Here is an 18,593-nt window from a genome sequence, read left to right as displayed (position 1 = left end):
AGGCATGCGATACTTCTCAGCAAACAACGTCGATGGTTTCTCGAGACTAGCTGAGAGCAGTCCAACACCTTGGTGCAGTTCACAAATTCAACCACGAGGGCACTTAGACATTGAACTACTTTCTCATTCCATGCCAATGTCACTACACTACTTTACACCCCGGTTGCTTCGATCTCGTATTGCATACTCGGATCCACTCGACTAACTCTTCTCTCACTGAGAAGCGACTATACTCACGGACAATATGCCTGATCTGACATGAGAGTGCTACGTGACGGCGGGAGTACGACTGACGAGGTTGCCTCTAGTGTTGGTCTCGTCAGCACACCAACGACATCTAGTAGTATCACTTCGAGTTCTGCATACTGACTTCTCTATAAAAGGCAAGTGTCTTGCTTGCCAACTATGCTCACGCCAACAGCCTTCATCAAAACATACATACAAAGCTTCTACATTCTCCATCAAGTTCTCATCATCATCTACCTCAATATGTTCTGCAACTCAATTTTTGCCCTTGCTATGGCCGCATCAGCTCTCGCTACGCCCGTCATGACCAAACGCGCCCTCTTCGACTGCAATGTAGCATACACAGGCTGCATTGCCAACCCATACTTGGACGAAAGCTATTGCAACGACACCCGCAACAGCTGCGAAGCATGCTGGCAGACCGAGCAATCCTGCAGAGTCACTGCAGACTACACCAAGGGCACCCAATGCACTGTAGATGCTCAGCTTTGCTTCCACTCAACCGAGAACCCAAGCTCCGTCTATGGTGCTTACAGCTGTGATGCCGCTTACAGCACCTGCATCTATGCTCCCAATACCAACTCCGCTTTCTGCTCGGTTCAACTTGATGTCTGCAGGACTTGCGAGACTCAGGAAAATCAGTGCCGCAGTGCTCCTGGTGCAGACCAAGCATTCTGCTCCTCGCAGTCAGCTGGCTGCTTTAGAGACGTTGTCACTTCCAACGGCACTTATCCCAGTTAGATGGTCGTCTGTTACGTATGTCTGGAGGGTTGAGAGGAAAGACTGAAGGAGATGCCGTGAACAACTATGGATGCATGCAATTTGCTTTCCTGTCGTCTTTTATTTTCCGTTGATTGCTGGTGCTGTATTACGAATCATGTTTTAGCAGTCTATCCTGGTTTTACAATATCAAAACTGATTCGCCTCCAGAAGTCGACTTCGACATGATCTTCATGCCCATACAACTCCATCACGCACACAAAGACTTCACCAGCTCTGCAAAAAGGTACACAAGATGTCTTTGTTAACGTTGACCCGCAACAATTTTCTTTTTTTGTGTTTCTACTTCTACAAAAAAATAAAACTCAAACAGGCAAGCAATTTAACAATATCGCTCACAAGATCCAAACAATTTTTAAAAATGACAAAAAGAAAAAAGAAAAAGAGAAAAGACCTCTACTCCTTCTTGGCCGAGCGTCTGATAGCGGCCCCCTTCTCCATCAAACAAGTTCTCAACACATGCATCTGCTTCTCCGCCTCCACGTATTCAGCGAGAAGTCTTTCAGCATTATCCTTAGAGTCAGCAGCGGCGATAGTCTCGGGCGTGACCTTGTGGAAGAAGTTGTTGTGCAATCTTTCGCAAGTGTCATGTTGGAGCTCGTGGAAAGCTGCCATGCAGGGCGATGGGGGAAGAGGTAGGTCGGGCATGTTGAGAACGGTGGATTCGAGATGGGAGAGATGTTGACCAGGAATCTCATTGTAGGCGGTGGCGAGGGCTGGGTGGATGCCGTAGAAACCCTCGGAATCGTATTCGGACTCGGTCTCGACGGATTCGTCCTGAGCTTCTTGGGCTTCGGAAGACTCCTCCTTGATAGGAGAGGTGGCAGCGGACTCGAACTTGTCATTTTGATCGTCCTCGTACTCGACGAATTCGGGAGCTTCCTCGGCCTCGGAAGACTGTTCCTTGATGGGAGAGCCAGCAGCCTCAGAAGGTTCAGGCTTGGAAGCCTCAGACTCGGTAGAATCAGAATCAGCCTCAAACTCGGGAGCTACAGGAGACCTGGATTCGGGAACTTCAGGGGACTTGGACTCAGGGAAATCAAAAGAGTCAGGCTTGGAAGCCTCAGACTCGGCAGCTTCAGACTCGACATTTTCAGTTTCGGGAGCTTCAGGAGACTCGGCTTCGGGAGCGGTAGGAGCCTTGGGAGGGGAGTTCTCAGGCGTTTGAGGCTCATACTCAGGAGCTTCAGGAGCCTTGGGAGGAGGACCACTGGGCGTCTTGGACTCGGCTTCATCGTCCTTGTCGCCGTTGCTCGAGGCCCATTCAATTGGTGATCCGCGGGACTCTTCAGTGGCACCTCCATGCACGGAAGCGTCGTCTTCACTGACCTCGGCATCGTCTTTGGGCTTCTCTTCACCCTCTGGCTTGGCTTCAACCTCAGGCTTCTCATCATCTTCAGGCTCGGGTGCCCACTTGTCCCACTCGGGCTTCTCTGTCTCTTCGGGCTTAGAGTTGGACGGAGGGCTGTTCTCGCGAAGAGTCACTTTGAGCCCGCACTCTTTCTCATAGTAATCCTGCATGAACTTAACCCAGCCATTCTCAGTGTCCTCGTTGAGATGCAAGAACTTAGCTTCGGGTCTCATGAGATCCCTGTTGTTGGGCTGGGCCTCAAGGAAGCTGGTGGGCATTTGTCCGTATCTACCAGACTCAAGCTTCCAGCGAATCTTTTCGTCCACAGCGAGGCGACCAGAGACCGCAAGACGGTTCCGTTCGACGATGACGGTGACAGCGTTCAACTTGTCTGCAGGATTGTGGACGAGGCTTGTGTGCTTGTCGAAGCGGTCTTGAGCATAAAGGTTTCGTACCCAAGGATGCGTGCTCAACATGTAGGAAAAATGATCGATTGTCGACCCACTGGCGTTGACCTTGTGTGCTAGATCACAGATAGTATAGGCTGGATCTCTCCATGATTGTACAAGGTAGTCAAACAGCTCGTCCTTGTCAGTCTGTTCTGTCCAAAGAGTGAGGTTGCCCAAAAAGTCGACCCAGGCACTGATCTCTGTGTAATCAAGAGTTCCTGCTCCAAGACGGCACTCAGCTGTTGGTGTGTTGTCTGTGGCAAATCCGCCTAGGCCTCTACAATTCAAGGCAACATTCTTCGCGTGAGTTCCAGTCAGGTTCTTGACCTCATCGACTGTCGGCTTACTCTTGATGTACTCCAGCCAGGCGGGAACGTTGAAACTCGACAGATAGCCTTCAATCGACGTGACTTCGTCGGTGGTGACAGAGTAAGAAGCGTCAACTGGTGTTGCTGAGCTGGTTCTAAAGCCTTTGGCAGTGTTCTCAATTTCCCAGCGAATGTGATCGAACATTGCGCAAGAGAGTGCCCTGCAGTAGCCGATGTTAAAGTCGTGATGTGCTATGACCTCTCCAGGTTTGTAAAGAGCATGGAAGCCATCGATTTCGAGGCCAGGAAGAGGATCGGAGGACTGGTTGTCATCGCCGCTGATGCGGTTAGTGGGAAGAACGCTGTCAAAGCAACGTTCGAGAGCAAGCATGGTCCCCGTAAGACCACGGACAACAGGTAGTGGGAGACCTTTAGGACCTTGACCGATGTGGACGTGAAAGCCTGTCCGCCCATTCACGAGGGCACGGTATCCGTCCTTGTTGAATGCTCTTCCAAGAACGTCAGTGAAGGCCTTGATTTCTTCGCGCCAAGTCCACTCGAGAACTCTTGTGTTATCACAAGGATAGGTCTGGCCTTTGGGACACAGTGATGATCCTTCAAACTTCTGTACGCGAGAGATCAGCTCCATACTACCGCTGGTCGAGATACTATGGTCGTAGTCATCCTCCGCATTCTCCAGATGCACGGAACCGTCGACATCCACGTTCCAGAGGTCGTACGAACATATTCCTTGGATATTTCCCTGGACGGGTAAGAAGAATTTGTGCTCTTTCTTCTTGCATTTAGGATTATCGCAAGGACGAGCCACTCGTGCTTTGGAAAGAAGGTTTCGCACGTAGTTTGGCACATTTTCATGCTTTTCGGCAGTCTTCTTGGGGATCAGGGCGACGAACTCGAGTTCAATACCGAAAGTGAGTCCCTCGGAAGGAGTGTTGTCACGCTGACCAGCAGCGGAGGCGTTGTCAATATCAATGTTGGATGACATGGTGTGTTTGAAAAACGAATGTGTTGGAATGATAAAAATCGCCTGGATATGATGGATGAATTTCTTCGTATTCCAAACAGTGGGATCAACATGGTCGAAACAGCTTATATATGTCGGTATACATTGAGGGAGGGTTGGGTACAAAGCGCTTTGTAGGTGACGGACAAGGGAAGCACGATGCTAATCTTAACAGACAACGACACTCGCATGGTGGATAAAATCCGTGGCGTTGGAAGAAAGAAAAAGTGGATGGAAAGTGTCAAAGAATTTGAGATGAAGCGCGATAGCATGTGTAGATGGCAGAGATGCAGGAACAAAGGTTGTGCTTGCCGGTGAAGAATTGGTGGTGGTCGGCTGTGCCCTTTGTGCTTTCCTCGAGATGGCACTGTATTTCCAAAGCCAGCTCTGAGTCAAAATGCACAACAGTTTTGATATCATACTCCTGTCTAGCGAGCGTATGGTGTATAAGAGATAGTGATAGAAGCATTTGCTTGACTGGAGTGGATAAAACTGTGTCTCTATGCGCCGAGTTCATCACATTTGCAACTGTCACAATGCACGATGATTTTCAAGACAGAATCGTGTCGAGTGAGAGAACAAAAAACAATCGCTTTCGACGAAAACTTCTATGAGCCACAAAACCATCATGCCTTTTGACATGCCCTTCGCAATGATCTCGCTGTGATGAGATGCCGACCCCTGATCATGCATGCTCCAGTACCAAAATGCCAAAACCAAGTCCCTCTCCTTATTCTCGGTGCAGCTCCTTCTACATACCCTCATAGCTCAAGTGTATCGTCTCTGTGCGCCTAGATACCCATTTCACCCCTTAATCTCTACCTTTGCAAGTTTTGACGAGACCCACTCCCACCAAGTAGCCTTGGGTATAGAAGGATGATTGGGAAATCTCTCCCCATGAAACTTCCATGCCTTTGCCAGATGAGCCTCCTGACATGCCTCAATGTCCAGCCCTCCGGCGATGTGTTTGTGGAGAGACGCTTCTGGGATGTAGTGGCGTAAGAAGGCTAGGGGAAATTGACCGTAGAGTCCTGATGCGAGCTTTTGAGTCATACAATCGAGAACGGCGTGTGTGGAGGAGAGGACAAGACGGTTTGCTTCGATGCAGTGGGTCAGGGTGTTAAGACTGTCAGGAGGGTTATGAGCACCGGAAGTGTAGCGGGCACAGCGGCGCTCTGCATAGTCAGGGGTCAGGAGAACATCGGTGTAGTGGTGGACAGTATCTTCCGTAGCGTTGATGCGATGGCACAGATCGACCAGAGTATACTTTGGCTGTGCCCAGATTGTGTTGAGATATTGAAACCACTCATCCGAGGGAGTACTCTCAATATGATGGGCCAGTGACCCTAGCAAATCGATCCAGGAGGTTATTTCCACGGCATCAAGGCTGCCGGCGTGCACGCGTATCTCGACGGTGTTCTTGGTGACATTTGGATCAGGCTCATGCAGGTTCTCGAGGTTGACAGAGCTGCGATGGAGATCTCCTAGTGCTTTGATCTCTTGTAGTGTCTCCATGTCCTTGATCATCTGAAGCCAGGCAGGTATGTTATAGCTGAGTAGGAGGTTTTTGATGTTCTGACTTGCTTTTGCGGGATCAACAGGGCAAGTAGGTATTGTGCCGTCCCATTCATGTACGAATACTTTTTGAGGGGCGTCGAGCCAGGAACCTTTGGCAGCGGTACCTTGGGTTGCGTCTAGCCAGTCAGGAGTGATTACGTTCTCCCATCCGGAGTCAGTGCCCCAAATTGACTTGCTATCCATGTCTTGGGAGGCCAAGGTCTGCGCCTGGACAGCGCTATCAAGGCCCCACCCAGCAGGTGCACTCTCCTTAAATTGAGCATCGATCAAGGTGTTGACGTGTCTACACATAGCGTCTGACATTGCCTGTAGATTTTGATGTGAGAAGTCATGTGTTAGAGCCTCTGTGGACAGATCATCTGAATACACACCGTACAGCAGTTTTGAGTCCATGTGGCCCAAGATGCGGTTGACAGGCATAATGCTGTCAAGACAACGCTCAAAAGCCACGAAACCGCCAACAATCCCCTTGACGGTATCAAGCCTGAAGCCCTGAGGGCCATGGCCAAGGTGGACGTGCAGTCCAGTGGAACCGTTGACTATGATGCGATAGCCAGGCTTGCTAAACCCCTTCTGAAGTGCTTCGAGGATGGCTATGATCTCCTCTCTCCACTGCCACTCAAAAGGCTCCTTGGTACAGGGGTAAACCTGACCTCTAGGACAAGGGGTAGGTTGGTCGAAACTCAGCACTCGCGAGACCAGCTCGATGTCCTCGAATTCTGAGTCTGGTTCGCTGTAGGCAGCCCCGTTATTGTATGCTGTGCGATCGACAGCCTCCTGCTCCTGGTCGTTGAGCCTGATGCTCGTATCCCTCTGGATCTCCCAAGCCAAGAAGGATGATGTTGAGATCGACTTCTCGGCTACGACCTCCTCGCGGACTGGCAAATGCCACTCGTGTACGCCTCTCTCACACTTATACTTGCAAGGTAGCAAGACCTTCTGTTGTAGGATCTCACTGCAAAGTTGCGTCGCACTTTTGGGACTGCTAGAAGGGGTGAACCCGATGCACTCGAGCTCAACACCGAAGGTGAGGTCAACATGCTCGATATTAGTGCGCAGACTAGTAGCCTTGTCGTTGATGTTGATGGAAGTCATGTTGATGCTGATATTTGACGTTGAGATAGTCGTTAACTGGAAGAGGAGAAAAGTACAGAAGAAAGCGAACAACAAAACATATAGAGCGGAAGATCGGTCGACGCGAACGACATTAATAGGCTCGGCAACCCATACTCGGATGACTCTAGTAGGCTCGATGAGTAAGACTCGAATGTGAGTCTCGACAGCTTGATGAGCCAAACCCGAATGAGTCAAAGAGGCTCGATGAGCAGAATATGAAAACGCCGAGATGTTGAAACGAGACGTAGATATTGTGACGCTGCTTATTAGGGGTATGATTTTTTTGTGCAGAGAAAAAGAAAGAGAGAGAGAGAGAGAGAAGATTGAAAGATGGTTGGGTTCTGTGTATAGTACATGTCTTCATCAACCTACACTATTGAACAAAACGCTTCGATGCGGCGATTACCAACGACCTCGACTATGTACAACTACAGTCGGGTAAGAGTCACCAAGCTTGTTTGCTTGGTGAGAGTCGTATACCGAGCAGCAGTGTACGACGAGGATAGAGACGCTCAAGACGTGCAAGCTTACCGCTTACATAAACCCTCTCAGTCATGCTCTGTTCCCGCCACTGACCTTCCTGTCGCCTTGAGCAGCCTTCAAACTTTAAGTATTAGATATTTCTAGGCCCTTACAAGTATTCAGCCGTGGTAGTGTAGTGGTCCAACACACCCGTGGTCTTAACACGTGCGCAGTCATTCGTTGCTACTCAACGCCGTGTCAGTCTAGATCCGAGGAGGTCGGGGGTTCGATTCCTTCCTATGGTGCTTTCCTTTTTTTTTTTCATCCCTCGTCGTCGACTCTTTCCTTCAATAGCCTTTCTGGACTTTTCTTGTTTTCGTGCTTGGTGAGTGTTCTCGTCGCTTAGAAGCTGCAGAGCTCTTTTCACCATTTGGCTCACAGCAGTCGCTCTCTTCGGCGGTTCATTATGTCTTGCATTCTGGCAGTTATCAAACAAAACTGAAGCACACGAATTTAGATGTTTTGGGCAAAGACACTTCCCAGCATGCCAACAAGTAGTTCTACCATAACCCCTACACCAGGAAAACATTCCACAGCCACATCTCAGATGCTCTGCGAAGAGCTGCCGCCCACTCTTCTCAAGTTCTTTCATTGCTAGGTGTAAACCTGCTACTTACTACTCCGCTGCTTTTCACGGAGGCAAAAAACTACAGACGACAATAGGGTCTCTGAGCTTGTATAAGTCGTCACCAATCTCTACGGTCGAGTCCGTGATATAACTAATGGCTTGAACTATAGCATATTCACGACAAGCGTACTTAGGTAACCTCGAACGAGTAAAAAGCGTCACAGAACCGACTGGATAGGGACCGGCGCAGTCGACCAATAAGCTCGGTCACTACAGCAAACACCCCTGATACATTTGCCGCTGCCATGCAACAAAAAGCCTGCACTGTTATGCGTCGACGCAAATCTCACGCTACGAGTCTTCGAGGGTACGACGAGAGCAAACGATATCCATAACTGCGTTCGGAGCCTCGTTCGCGTATCGGGATCTCGTAAGCAATGGCAGAAACTCGCCACTCTCGAACACACACTTCTGAGTAGAGTTGCTCAAAGTTTGTCTAGTATAAAAGAAGAACGTTGGCAAACCAAGACGACGCTTTTATTAAGGAAAAGAGGTGAGCAGGTGTGAAGGAAATGAAGTTATAGCCCGTTCAGAAGTTCATTTCGGTTCTCTCGGGGAGGGTCCTTGTGCTCACGCACTGTAATCAGAATTTGGCCTTGTTGATGAGCACTCAATTATGGTAAGCTTTGAATTATAGAAGGGCATATGCTTATGAGTAAACCATAGCTAAAGCTCCCCCTTCCAATCTCTATATCAATTCCAACACCATCTCCTTCCGAAACAAATGAAATATCAAAAGAGAGACTATATCGAAGATCATGGAAACTCCTGACCTCGGATTACACATTACACATCAAATTTTGCTCCCACCAACACTACACTCTGAAACCATTCAAAGACCGACGAAAAACATACCCAAAGCACCAATTCCCATGACCATACTTCCCAGAGCGAAACTCTGAGCAGCACCGCCAGTACTGGGAGTCACAGTCGGCGTAGCAGGGGGAGTGTACTCGCCGGTAGTAGCAGTGTAGTTGATACTAGCAGTTCCAGTTCCAGTACCCATAGAAGCAGTGGTGATGGGGCTTCCAGAATCAGTGATGATGCCAGTGGTAGCGGCGGCAGCGACCGAAGAGATAGATGCTGCTTCTGAGGCGGCAGAGGTAGCTGCTGAGGAGGCGGAGGATGCGGCGTCTGCTGCTGCTCCACTTGCTGCGCTGGGGCAGATCTTGCCTGTGACTTCAAGGGCCTCTGTGGGTATGGTTGTTAGTATTGTGTCTTGATGGGGGGAGGGTAAGCGAGGACTTACTGGCTAGATCTGCTTCATTACAATCGGCCTTGACGGCTGTCTGAAGGTCGGCGATGAGCTTTTGGTTACCGCAGATGCAAGCTGCGTCTGTGACCTGACAGCCAGAGCCACTGATACCTGCGATCAAAGGGCCAGTTGCGCAAGCAGGGATCTGAGAGATAATACTGGCGTCAATCTGAGCGTGTGCTACGGCAGCAAGGCCGGCGAAGATGATGGCCGATGAACGCATGGTTGTTCTGTGATATCTCGATGGTAAGAAAAGACTGTATATGTGGTTTACAAGGTTGTAAGCAAACAATGTGTCTTGGGTACAGCTTAAGGAGTGGTATGAAGAAAGCTAAGTTCATTCTCTGCTCGCCCCTTCCCTTTTCTATTTACTCTACTTCTATTGTTGTTTCGACCCAGAAATTCGGTATTTCTCTGCATACCTCATCTCTTGTTTGTTTTCATCGACTGCTAATCTTAGCTTTTTTGCTGCTGTAGCTTCTCTATGCTCTTTCGTTGGCTAAGATGTTTTGCTGAAACGTGAGGAATGCAAAAGATCCCAGCCTCCTATGGGCATACGTAAGAAGTTGCTACTGCAACCGGCATGGAGGCGAGAGCACACAAAGGAATGTTGTCAAGGGCGCTACCCCCACAAGTAGACGACTACACGAACAACGTCAGTGGTGATGAGTGTAGAGCAGTTTCTTTGTTCACATCTCCGCTTTCGTAGAATTCACGGCATGAAGAGTGTCTCGGTACCATACACTCGGCCCGGATAACCAAAGGAGAGCAAAGAACTGATAAGCCGTGTGGTATCGCGCTCGGCAAGCACTTATGATGAAATCTCTCAAGGTGTGGACGTGAGCGTAAGTAAAGGCCAAGAAGCAGTTCGACTTTCAGTCGCTCCTTCCTCCTTCCCTCTTGCTTCCTCCATATACCACCAAAGTGAAAACCGCAATCATGGTTCCTTTCCTCTACCCACGCAAAAACCAAGTCAAACCTCGTCTCCCACACTCCCAAGCCTTCGAGCACTCTACAAAACACACCCGCCACTCCTCTTCAGACAGCGAAACCTCAACAACCACAACCACATCCACAGACGCCCACCCAGGCGCCGCAGATCTGGACACCTACACCCACTCCCTCCACCACTGGACACTATACCAACTCCGCGCCTCCGTGCCCCATACAACCCGGTCCTTGTCCCACGAAACCTCCCACACCACTGCCTCAGCCACACCCACTATCGTATCTCCTCTGTACCCTACAAACTCCTCACTGTACAATATGCCTAGACTGAGCTCGGCATCTGGATCTCGATCTAGCAGAGAAGGTGATACAGGATATGGAGAAGAGGCATTGGGGGATGTGGGAGAGACACCATGTAATACGCCTAGGAGTAGGGGGTTGAGAAGGAGGAGTACGGTTGTGGCTGCGAATAAGGGGAGGACGAGGGTGAAGGAAGAGGTCTGCGATGAAGGGGAGGGGCAGGCGAGATTGAGACCTGTGGAGTTGGTTAGGAGTTTGAGTTGTGGAGGATGATGTAATTTTAGGCTGTTTTGATGATGAGATGGTCGATCAGTTGGGTTGTTGATAATGTCAGTGAGCTGGTGCTTGATTTACAAGGGGCGATCGTCGTCGGTCAATGTATGTGCTGCGAGGCAAGTGAAAGTCAAAAGCTTGCTGTTTGTTCGAGAATTCTGCACATTTTTGGAAGGGAAATTGAAGTGTGATGAAGAACAATAAACACTTGTTTTCTTTGCGTGTCCTGCCTTCTCGTTTATGGTGAAAAACTAATTTCAATCTCATCGCTTCGCAATCGCATTCGAATCGTCAGAGTGAAAAGGGAAATATTGACATGGCTCCGTCATGATCCACACTACCATCTGCTCTCGTGATTTAAGCACTGCCGTTAGCAGTAGCTTGTGCGGGAGCCGTCAGAATGCTGAATTGACCACCACCGGCTGCGTAGTTGAGCATCTTGCCGCGGGTGGCAGTGTTGTCAATCTTGGTAGCAACCATGACATCGTCATCAGTACCTTGACCGGTCTGGTAGTTGGAGGAGAAACCCCATGAGTAAGCATGACCTTCCTCAGTGATGGCGAAAGATTGGTCTGATGCGGCTGTTGCGAAAGCGACCTTGCCTTGGATGCTCTTGACCACAGTGGGGTTCTTGAGAATACGAGGGTTGCCTTTCTCGTCCTTGATCAGAGAGTCTGCTGGTAGATCTTCAGTGGCGATACCACATTGTCCACCATCGAGACGACCCCAGACTAGACACTCGCCAGCGCCAGTCACAGCGATACTGTGATGACCACCTCCCTTGATGCAGCTTACTTGCTTTCCAGAAAGAGTCTCGATAATTTCAGGCTTGAGAACGACGGCATCATCCTCGCCAGCGTTGTCGGGTACACCAGTCTCTCCGAAGTTGTTGAGGCCCCAAGCCCAGACGCGATCCTTGTTGTCGATAGCGAAACTGTGGTAGTCACCGCATTGGATGTACTTGATGGACTTCTTAGGAAGACCGAACTCTCTGGGAACGAGACCTTGAGTCTTTGTGCGCTCGACGACACGACGACCGAGCTGGTTTTGTTGGCCTGAGCCCCAAGCAAAAACGGCACCGTTGGCATCAAGGGCGAGGACGTGGTTGGCGCCGCAGCTGACGTGCTTGATCTTCTTCAGGCCGGAAATGAGCATCGGTGTGCGTTGTACGAGGACGTCTGTGGTGAAGCCGAAGATGCCCTCGTTACTTCTGAAGGTACCCCAACCCCAGACCTGACCATCGTCGGTGAGAGCAAATGACGTCGAATCACCAGCAGCAACTTGAACGAAGACAGTGTCCTCAGGGAAGATGTCGGATGAAATGGCAGTGGGCGTGGCCTCCTTGGGGTTCATGCCTGAGTCGGCGTCCTCATCGTCCGAGTCGGAGTCCTCCTCATCTTCAACGTCGCGAAGGCCACCATCCCACGTAGTGTCTCTTCCGAGTGCGCCTTGATCATTGACACCCCAGGTGAGGATCTTGTTGTCGTGAGTCAGGGCCAAAGCGTGCATGCCTCCAGCAACGATTTGTACAACACCGACCGAGGCGGCAGCCAAGTTGGGGTTCAGACGCGGGCGCTTGACATCGATAGCCTTCTTTGATGTACCAAGACCCAATTCGCCGGATGAGCCTTCGCCGCAGACGAAGACATCAAGGCGCTGGGTAGGGGCCTCGTTGATGACCGGGCCCTTGGGGGCAACCTTGGCCTTCTTTGCGACGGCCGGCTCGGGGGTAGCTGTGGCCTTGCGCTTTCTGGTTGCCAGAGTTGTTTTTGCTGGGGCATCTTCTGTGGTGGTCTTCTTTGGGCGACCAGGCTTTCTCTTGGGTGCTTCTGACATTGTTTTAGCCTGTCGATCGACCGAGATTTGTCGTACGTGGTGCAACGCACCCTCTTCTGTTTTGGCAGCTGCCTTCGGTCTGCCGCGTCCTCTGCCTGTCGTTGTGGTGGTCTCGGTCTCGGGCTTGGTGGTGACCTTTGCCTTTGTGTTGGCAGCTGCGCGTGTTCCTGCCTTCTTGACAGGCGCGTCACCTTCGGCGTCCTTGGTCTTCTTGATGTATTTGACGCCAGCCACTAGATAAGGTCAGGATAACGCGTCTTGGTCGAAGCGCAACGGAATGGAAAGATGATAGGTGCAGGAATGGAGAATGGGGAATGGTTTGCTGCATTTCTGGGGCATGAGACTGACTTTCTTCACTGTCTTGTCGGGATATCTGGTTCTAGAGTATTCGCGACCGTGATTGATCGGGTTGGAAGATGGAGAGATGAGATTCGTTGGAGAGGAGAGAAAAGGTTGGTGATTCTGCTTGTCTTTCGCGTTCTCGAAAAAGCGTCAAGACACCAAAGCTTGGCTGACTTGCATCGCGCCAACTCCCGAATCCCGAGTCTCGTTCGTTTCCTTGACTCACTTGACATCACTACCTCACGTGTTTCATCTATGTTCTCCTTGTCTTGCCGGTCACTTCTGTTATCGCTCCAGCTCCACCACCATCTATTGAGTCCATATTTTTATTCATCACAGTCTCTAGACCTCACGTCACCAGAGAGCGCGCAGCTTAGGCTTCAGCTGCATTCTGAACGTGCTCGAGCTACATTGCGTCAGAACATGCCGTCACACCTGCAGGGCTGATCTCGAATTCAAGAAAGAGTCTGAAGGATGCTTACGTCCATTTGCCGCTCCATCGCATCCCTCGGACGCGTCTATTCATGTCCAATAGAGTCAACTCCATCAGGTTTTCAACAATGCCTACTTGGTGCTATTGTCATGTTTGTTGCACGAGCAAACATTTGCTTTCCCCGCAATTTGGTCGGCTCCTCGGGCTATTGCTCACCTTATTGCCGATCTGGTCGTCCTCGAAAGACCATCTACAAGTAGGTCTGCCAATTCGAGTATCCTTACAGCATCTCTTTTTTCACATCTATCTCATATCTCTCATACATCTAAGCCTCTTCCGATTTTCCATTCTGTTCAAAATGTCCTTCAAGCCTTTGCCTACCTTCGATGAGTTACCAGTGGACAAGAAAGGACCATTCTTGAATGCTTGGGGACTGTGAGCATCATTACTGTTCGACTATGCTCCATGAGACTAAGACAGTTAGGTATGGAGACAACGACCAGCTGGGCTTCTTGAACCGTTTGACAGATGATGTCGTCAAAGAAGCAGCCAGAGAGATTCAGTCTGGTACAAGGTGATTATACATAAGCATTTGCAAGCGTGGTATAGTCTTCTACTATCAGCATCTAACCTACTGGTAGAACTTCTCTCAACTGGCCCATGGATGCTCAAAAGGACATACCTTTCTTCGGCCGTCAAGTCTTTCACAAGCACGTCTACCAAAAGCCACCTCGAGTTGTCAACGACGATGTGTGGACCTTCAACACCCAAAGCAGCAGTCAATGTACGACTCTCTTTCCTTCGAAATAAATACTTACTAATTCAACTTAGGGGATGGTCTTCGTCATTTTGCCTACCAGAAGGAAGCAAAGTTCTACAATGGTGTCACTCTCGACGACATCCACAGCGACGACTCCACAGTCAACGGCATCGGAGCTTGGAGTGAGAAAGGCATCGTCGGTCGAGGCATTCTGCTTGACTATGAGGCCTGGCGTGAAACTCATAGCCACCCTCAAAAAGACGCCCTCAAATCTGGAACCATAACACTCTCCGAGCTCAAAGCTGTCGCCGAATGGGAAGGTGTAGAGATCAAATTCGGCGATATCCTGATCGTACGATCTGGGTACATGGTTCAGTACAACAAGCGCTCGAGAGACGAACTTGAAGCTCTTAGTAAGATTCTACCACCTACGTTCTTGGGTGTTGAGCAGAGTACGGAAGTGCTGAATTGGATTTGGGATAACTTCTCTGCGGTTGCTGGCGACCAACCGTCCTTTGAATGCTGGCGTATGTTGTTGACCTCACTTATCCACTTGTTACGACTGACATTTCCACAGCATCAACTCAATCATACATGCTTCATGAAGTCCTCCTAGCAGGTTGGGGATGTCCTATTGGCGAACTTTTCGATCTCGAGGCTTTGTCTCGTCAATGCGAAAAGACTGGACGCTACAGCTTCTTCGTCGCCAGTGAGCCTTGCAATGTAAAAACATCTGCTTTCGGAAGTACGAGCTCCACTGACGATCGACACAGGTACCCGGAGGTGTGGCCAGTCCACCGAATATCATTGCAATCCAGTAGTATGTCCCATAATGAAACATTATTTCTCTGCACCAAATATGAGACAAAGCTCGTGTAACTAAACCCAATATTGATGTCAACACCAAATGCGTGTCTCGCCGCACAGGTACTACTGTTACAATCTACTCAGCAACAGTATTAGAAGAAACACATGTGACAGGCTCGTGCTTCCAGAAATCACTCGAAGACTTCTTCCCTCTGTTCTTCTATAAAACATCTTCCCCTGCACCAATTCAACAAGACAAAGCTCGTGTGGCCACACCTAACATTGAGGTTGCGACTCGACACCAAACATGTCTGTATGACATATATCGTCCTACGGATCGTTGCGAACGGTAGCAAACGAACGGCTCTAACACGGAGCTGTGTGCGGAATTGCATGACTCCCTTCCAGCTGAGTCGAGTCCACTAAAATCGTTGTAAAGATACTTACCCTAGACGGAGAAGCTAAATCTACGGTCCTCTAAGACATCGTAGACGACGCGATGACAAGAAAGGTTACTCCTCGAAACTGCCAGGGTCATCCGAACAACATCCATCACGGAAAATCCTATGACGTAGCCTGCGGATCCTCGATCTTGAATAACCGGTCATCCTTTTTCCTGTCCCATTCTTGACTACGCTGGTGTTCCTTGTTCAGTCTCCCACAGGCACACAAAATATGGAACGCAACATAGTACGGCATGCGATCTGCCTCGTACAACCATCACGCCCAACCTCGCTTCCCCGATCACTCTACAATCGAAGTCTCAAACCATCCACCCAACACCTTCGCTTCCGCAGCAATGACAACAAAAGCAATGACAACAAAAGCAATGACCAAGCCTACCCATTAACAGGCTACTACGCCGACATCCTCGGCCCCCAATCCACCACCAAAGACCTGAAAGACGACCTCTCAGCCACACCCAAAGAAGAAGTCCAACCACAAACACGCACGGCACCCGAACCGCCCTCCCCCGAATCTCTCCCCAAAACCGACAAAGAAGAAACGATAGAAAAAGCTCGAATAGTGTTTGGATCCCGTCTGGCCGGGCCCGGCGAACGCAAAGAAGAAATCGACGCCGCGAGTCAGAATGTCGCTGGTGTGTTGGTACCGCCGAAGCCCACGGAGCCGGATAATTGCTGCATGAGTGGGTGTGTGAATTGCGTTTGGGATATCTACCGTGAAGAGTTTGAAGAGTGGGTTGGCAAGAGAGATGCGGCGAGGGAAAAGATACAGATGCAGAGGAAGAGTCAAGGTATGGAGGGAGAGGGTGTGAATATGCCTGCGCATGTGGCATCGAGTATGGATGATGATGGGGGTGGTAGTGAGGCTTTGTGGACTGAGGGAAGTGAGGAGAAGGAAAAGGATCCTTTTGCCGATGTGCCTGTGGGCATCAGGGAGTTTATGCGTACGGAGAAGATGTTGAAGCAGAAACATGCTGCACAAGGGTCGAAAGGTGGATAAGCCATTCTTCAAGACGGATCCAAATCTCATTGGTTCACTGGCAGAGGCAGAGTTGCAGGATACTCGGCCACTATATCTGCCACGCCAGCTGCATCTCCAACTATGTCATCAGTTTCTCGAAGGACGGTTCCAACCGGAGTCAACAGCAACCGTGACAAAAACAAGAACAGGCTTGTTCTTCACCCGACCCGATCTTCTGGAAGCGAAAAGCCACAGTCTTCGCAAGACAGATATCGAAACCAGCGACCTACCCAAAGGTCCACAAAGCCCCTGGCCACCTGGCTCTAGACGATCATGTCAAACCGCACGAGAACATGACCTTCTTCGGACCGAGACAAAGCAACGAGATACACACGAAAACAGTTCGGCGACCTGGAGCGGTACTTTCCATTGGAACTCTGGTCCATGGAACAGATACGTTGCGTTGTTTCACAGCTTAAATCGCTTGTACACGAAGATGCAAAGTCAACCTAGAAGCGGAAAAACGAAGGAACGACTATGCATATGCACAGCAGCTTGTCTTAGGAGGCATCTCGGCAGTCTGCTACGCTTTTGTACATGGCCATAGAAATGCAGGATGGTTTTCGATATGGAAGCAATGACCAGAGAAAGAGCATGGAGGACTACTTTTTCTCAGCAGACTCGTACGGAATTTTGATGATTAGATTGATGCACAGTATGTGTCTACGGGATAGAAAAGTGACGAGAAGATTGTAAAGAAGTAAAACATGAATTGTTAGACTGCACGAAGGCACATGCTCTTGCGTGCTAGGGGCAGCCAACGAGATGTTGTTGAAGGTGTGTTGGTGCCCTTTGAATCAGCTTGCCCATCCATGTTATCTTCACCACACCATGGGGATCTCCTGAACACCAAAACCATGACCAGCCTCTTCCTGCTCCTTGGCTTGCTTCTCACTGGCATCAGCCCAAGACTCACCACCGCCCATCTCGGACAGTTCATCAAAAGCAGAGTCCTTGGGACTGAGACCGTCTCCACCGTTGGTGAAAGTAGCAGTAGCGGGCGGTGTAGCAGTCCAATCACCACCGGCCTCAATGGTAACATCACCCACAGTCTCAGTAGGAGCATCACCCCAATCAACTCCAGCAGCACCAGCACCAGCATCAGCAGCATGCTCATCCCAGCCACCGCCAAATCCACCCACCACAGCACCTGGCTCCTTCCACGGCAAAGCCGAATCAGTAGTCTGCTTGATCCGACCCACATCCTCGACCAGCTTGGCCAGCTTGGGGTTGGGCACTTCAAACACGATACTGGTTCCGGAGGAAGATTCTTGGAGGTGGCCGTTGGGGGCGATGAAAGTGCGGTTGAGGGTGCATTGAGGACAGAAGGTTGGGATGTCGTAGGGAGGTTGGCCGAACTGGCCTTCGCCGAGGGGGCAGAGGGTGGAGGGCAAGGTTTGGAGGGCTGTGGAGCAGAGTTTGATGTGGGCGATGGAGTCCTGGTGGCCGCAGCGGGCGAAGGTAGAGAGGAGTCTGAAGCACATATCTCGTTGGAGTGTTGGTGGCAAGATTGGGTCTTGGGTGTTGTTGCGTGAAGCTTTGATTTTCTTTCTTGAATGATGATTTTAAAGATGACATGTATGGTGATGGAGGATGGGGTGGTCTATGTACCGTAGTGTTGCTTTGTTGAAGGAGCTGTTTGTCTACAGGTGTTGTCACTGATTCCGTTTGACTGTGTTACCTTTCCTCGTCTCATGTCATTTTCACGGCGTTGGACTCGTTTGTCTTGCAGCCTTCGTAGCACAGCTCATATTGATGGCTTCCTTGTGAATACCAGCACGCTTTTTAGCAGCAGTTACTAGAGCCGAAGACAGCGTGTTCATGCTGCAGACTTGGAGTGATGAGATGGAATTCGCTTGATCGGTTTCGGTAGAGAGAGAAACAGCCAATGCCAAGCATCTGGTTGATCCAGCACATGCAAGTCTCCGATGTGCAGGTTGGTAGCACCCACGTTGAGTTGGATCAGTCTGTACTCAAGTGTCGTTGCAGAGCAGGCTCGCCAAAAATCCCAATCTTGGTGATATAGAAGCCGTGTCCATGAAAGGCACTTTCGTACTCCGAAGAATCGTAAATGGCAGGTACGTGACGAACGTCCATAAAACTCTCTGGACATCATGCACTTCGTCCTTTGGAGATATGCAGCATCGGCACC

General features: G+C 50.0%; 9 protein-coding genes across 9 annotated transcripts; 5 read left to right on the top strand and 4 right to left on the bottom strand.

Moving 5' to 3' along the window:
• Nucleotides 1-489: 489 nt before the first annotated feature.
• Nucleotides 490-1,038, top strand: M438DRAFT_382227 (uncharacterized protein; the record flags this gene model as incomplete). The annotated part of the gene is made up of 1 exon (XM_029908915.1): nt 490-1,038. One exon carries the CDS (start codon nt 490-492, stop codon nt 985-987), a length of 498 nt encoding a protein of 165 aa, XP_029758595.1. The 3' UTR covers nt 988-1,038.
• Nucleotides 1,039-1,422: 384 nt separating this feature from the next.
• On the bottom strand, nt 1,423-4,140 carry M438DRAFT_336934 (uncharacterized protein; the record flags this gene model as incomplete). Its single annotated transcript, XM_029903936.1, has 1 exon — nt 1,423-4,140. The coding sequence occupies one exon, from the start codon at nt 4,138-4,140 to the stop codon at nt 1,423-1,425; it is 2,718 nt and encodes a 905-aa protein (XP_029758594.1).
• A 1,017-nt stretch (nt 4,141-5,157) lies between these two features.
• On the bottom strand, nt 5,158-6,765 carry M438DRAFT_249755 (uncharacterized protein; the record flags this gene model as incomplete). Its single annotated transcript, XM_029899631.1, has 2 exons — nt 5,158-5,877; nt 6,106-6,765. Coding segments are annotated over 2 exons (1,380 nt in total), but the record flags the coding sequence as incomplete, so codon positions are not given.
• A 2,069-nt stretch (nt 6,766-8,834) lies between these two features.
• Nucleotides 8,835-9,480, bottom strand: M438DRAFT_356964 (uncharacterized protein; the record flags this gene model as incomplete). Its single annotated transcript, XM_029907136.1, has 2 exons — nt 8,835-9,193; nt 9,252-9,480. The coding sequence occupies 2 exons, from the start codon at nt 9,478-9,480 to the stop codon at nt 8,835-8,837; spliced, it is 588 nt and encodes a 195-aa protein (XP_029758592.1).
• A 716-nt stretch (nt 9,481-10,196) lies between these two features.
• Nucleotides 10,197-10,778, top strand: M438DRAFT_356963 (uncharacterized protein; the record flags this gene model as incomplete). The annotated part of the gene is made up of 1 exon (XM_029907135.1): nt 10,197-10,778. The coding sequence occupies one exon, from the start codon at nt 10,197-10,199 to the stop codon at nt 10,776-10,778; it is 582 nt and encodes a 193-aa protein (XP_029758591.1).
• A 357-nt stretch (nt 10,779-11,135) lies between these two features.
• Nucleotides 11,136-13,189, bottom strand: M438DRAFT_356962 (RCC1/BLIP-II protein; the record flags this gene model as incomplete). The annotated part of the gene is made up of 2 exons (XM_029907134.1): nt 11,136-12,847; nt 13,183-13,189. The coding sequence occupies 2 exons, from the start codon at nt 13,187-13,189 to the stop codon at nt 11,136-11,138; spliced, it is 1,719 nt and encodes a 572-aa protein (XP_029758590.1).
• A 475-nt stretch (nt 13,190-13,664) lies between these two features.
• Nucleotides 13,665-15,001, top strand: M438DRAFT_322364 (uncharacterized protein). Its single transcript, XM_029902956.1, has 6 exons — nt 13,665-13,824; nt 13,874-13,963; nt 14,031-14,173; nt 14,221-14,676; nt 14,727-14,872; nt 14,923-15,001. The coding sequence occupies exons 1-6, from the start codon at nt 13,748-13,750 to the stop codon at nt 14,968-14,970; spliced, it is 960 nt and encodes a 319-aa protein (XP_029758589.1). The 5' UTR covers nt 13,665-13,747; the 3' UTR covers nt 14,971-15,001.
• Nucleotides 15,002-15,877: 876 nt separating this feature from the next.
• On the top strand, nt 15,878-16,387 carry M438DRAFT_259913 (uncharacterized protein; the record flags this gene model as incomplete). Its single annotated transcript, XM_029899760.1, has 1 exon — nt 15,878-16,387. A coding segment is annotated over one exon (510 nt), but the record flags the coding sequence as incomplete, so codon positions are not given.
• Nucleotides 16,388-16,797: 410 nt separating this feature from the next.
• On the top strand, nt 16,798-18,118 carry M438DRAFT_51597 (uncharacterized protein). The gene has a single exon (XM_029910149.1). The coding sequence runs from the start codon at nt 17,176-17,178 to the stop codon at nt 17,974-17,976; it is 801 nt and encodes a 266-aa protein (XP_029758587.1). The 5' UTR covers nt 16,798-17,175; the 3' UTR covers nt 17,977-18,118.
• The last annotated feature ends 475 nt before the right edge of the window (nt 18,119-18,593 follow it).

The sequence above is a fragment of the Aureobasidium pullulans genome (assembly GCF_000721785.1).
Source record: "Aureobasidium pullulans EXF-150 unplaced genomic scaffold scaffold_14, whole genome shotgun sequence".
Classification (NCBI taxonomy): Eukaryota; Fungi; Ascomycota; class Dothideomycetes; order Dothideales; family Saccotheciaceae; genus Aureobasidium; species Aureobasidium pullulans.
The sequence above is the reverse complement of the archived record's forward strand: the minus strand, read 5'-3'. Positions and strand labels throughout refer to the sequence as shown.

What these genes read in the sequence shown, in the direction of transcription:
- M438DRAFT_322364 (XM_029902956.1), top strand. Translation starts at nt 13,748, where the DNA reads ATGTCCTTCAAGCCTTTGCCTACCTTCGATGAGTTACCAGTGGACAAG. An exon ending in GAGATTCAGTCTGGTACAAG is followed by an intron (nt 13,964 to 14,030) that starts GTGATTATACAT and finishes ACCTACTGGTAG; the next exon opens with AACTTCTCTCAACTGGCCCA. An exon ending in CACCCAAAGCAGCAGTCAAT is followed by an intron (nt 14,174 to 14,220) that starts GTACGACTCTCT and finishes AATTCAACTTAG; the next exon opens with GGGATGGTCTTCGTCATTTT.
- M438DRAFT_51597 (XM_029910149.1), top strand. Translation starts at nt 17,176, where the DNA reads ATGCTCTTGCGTGCTAGGGGCAGCCAACGAGATGTTGTTGAAGGTGTG.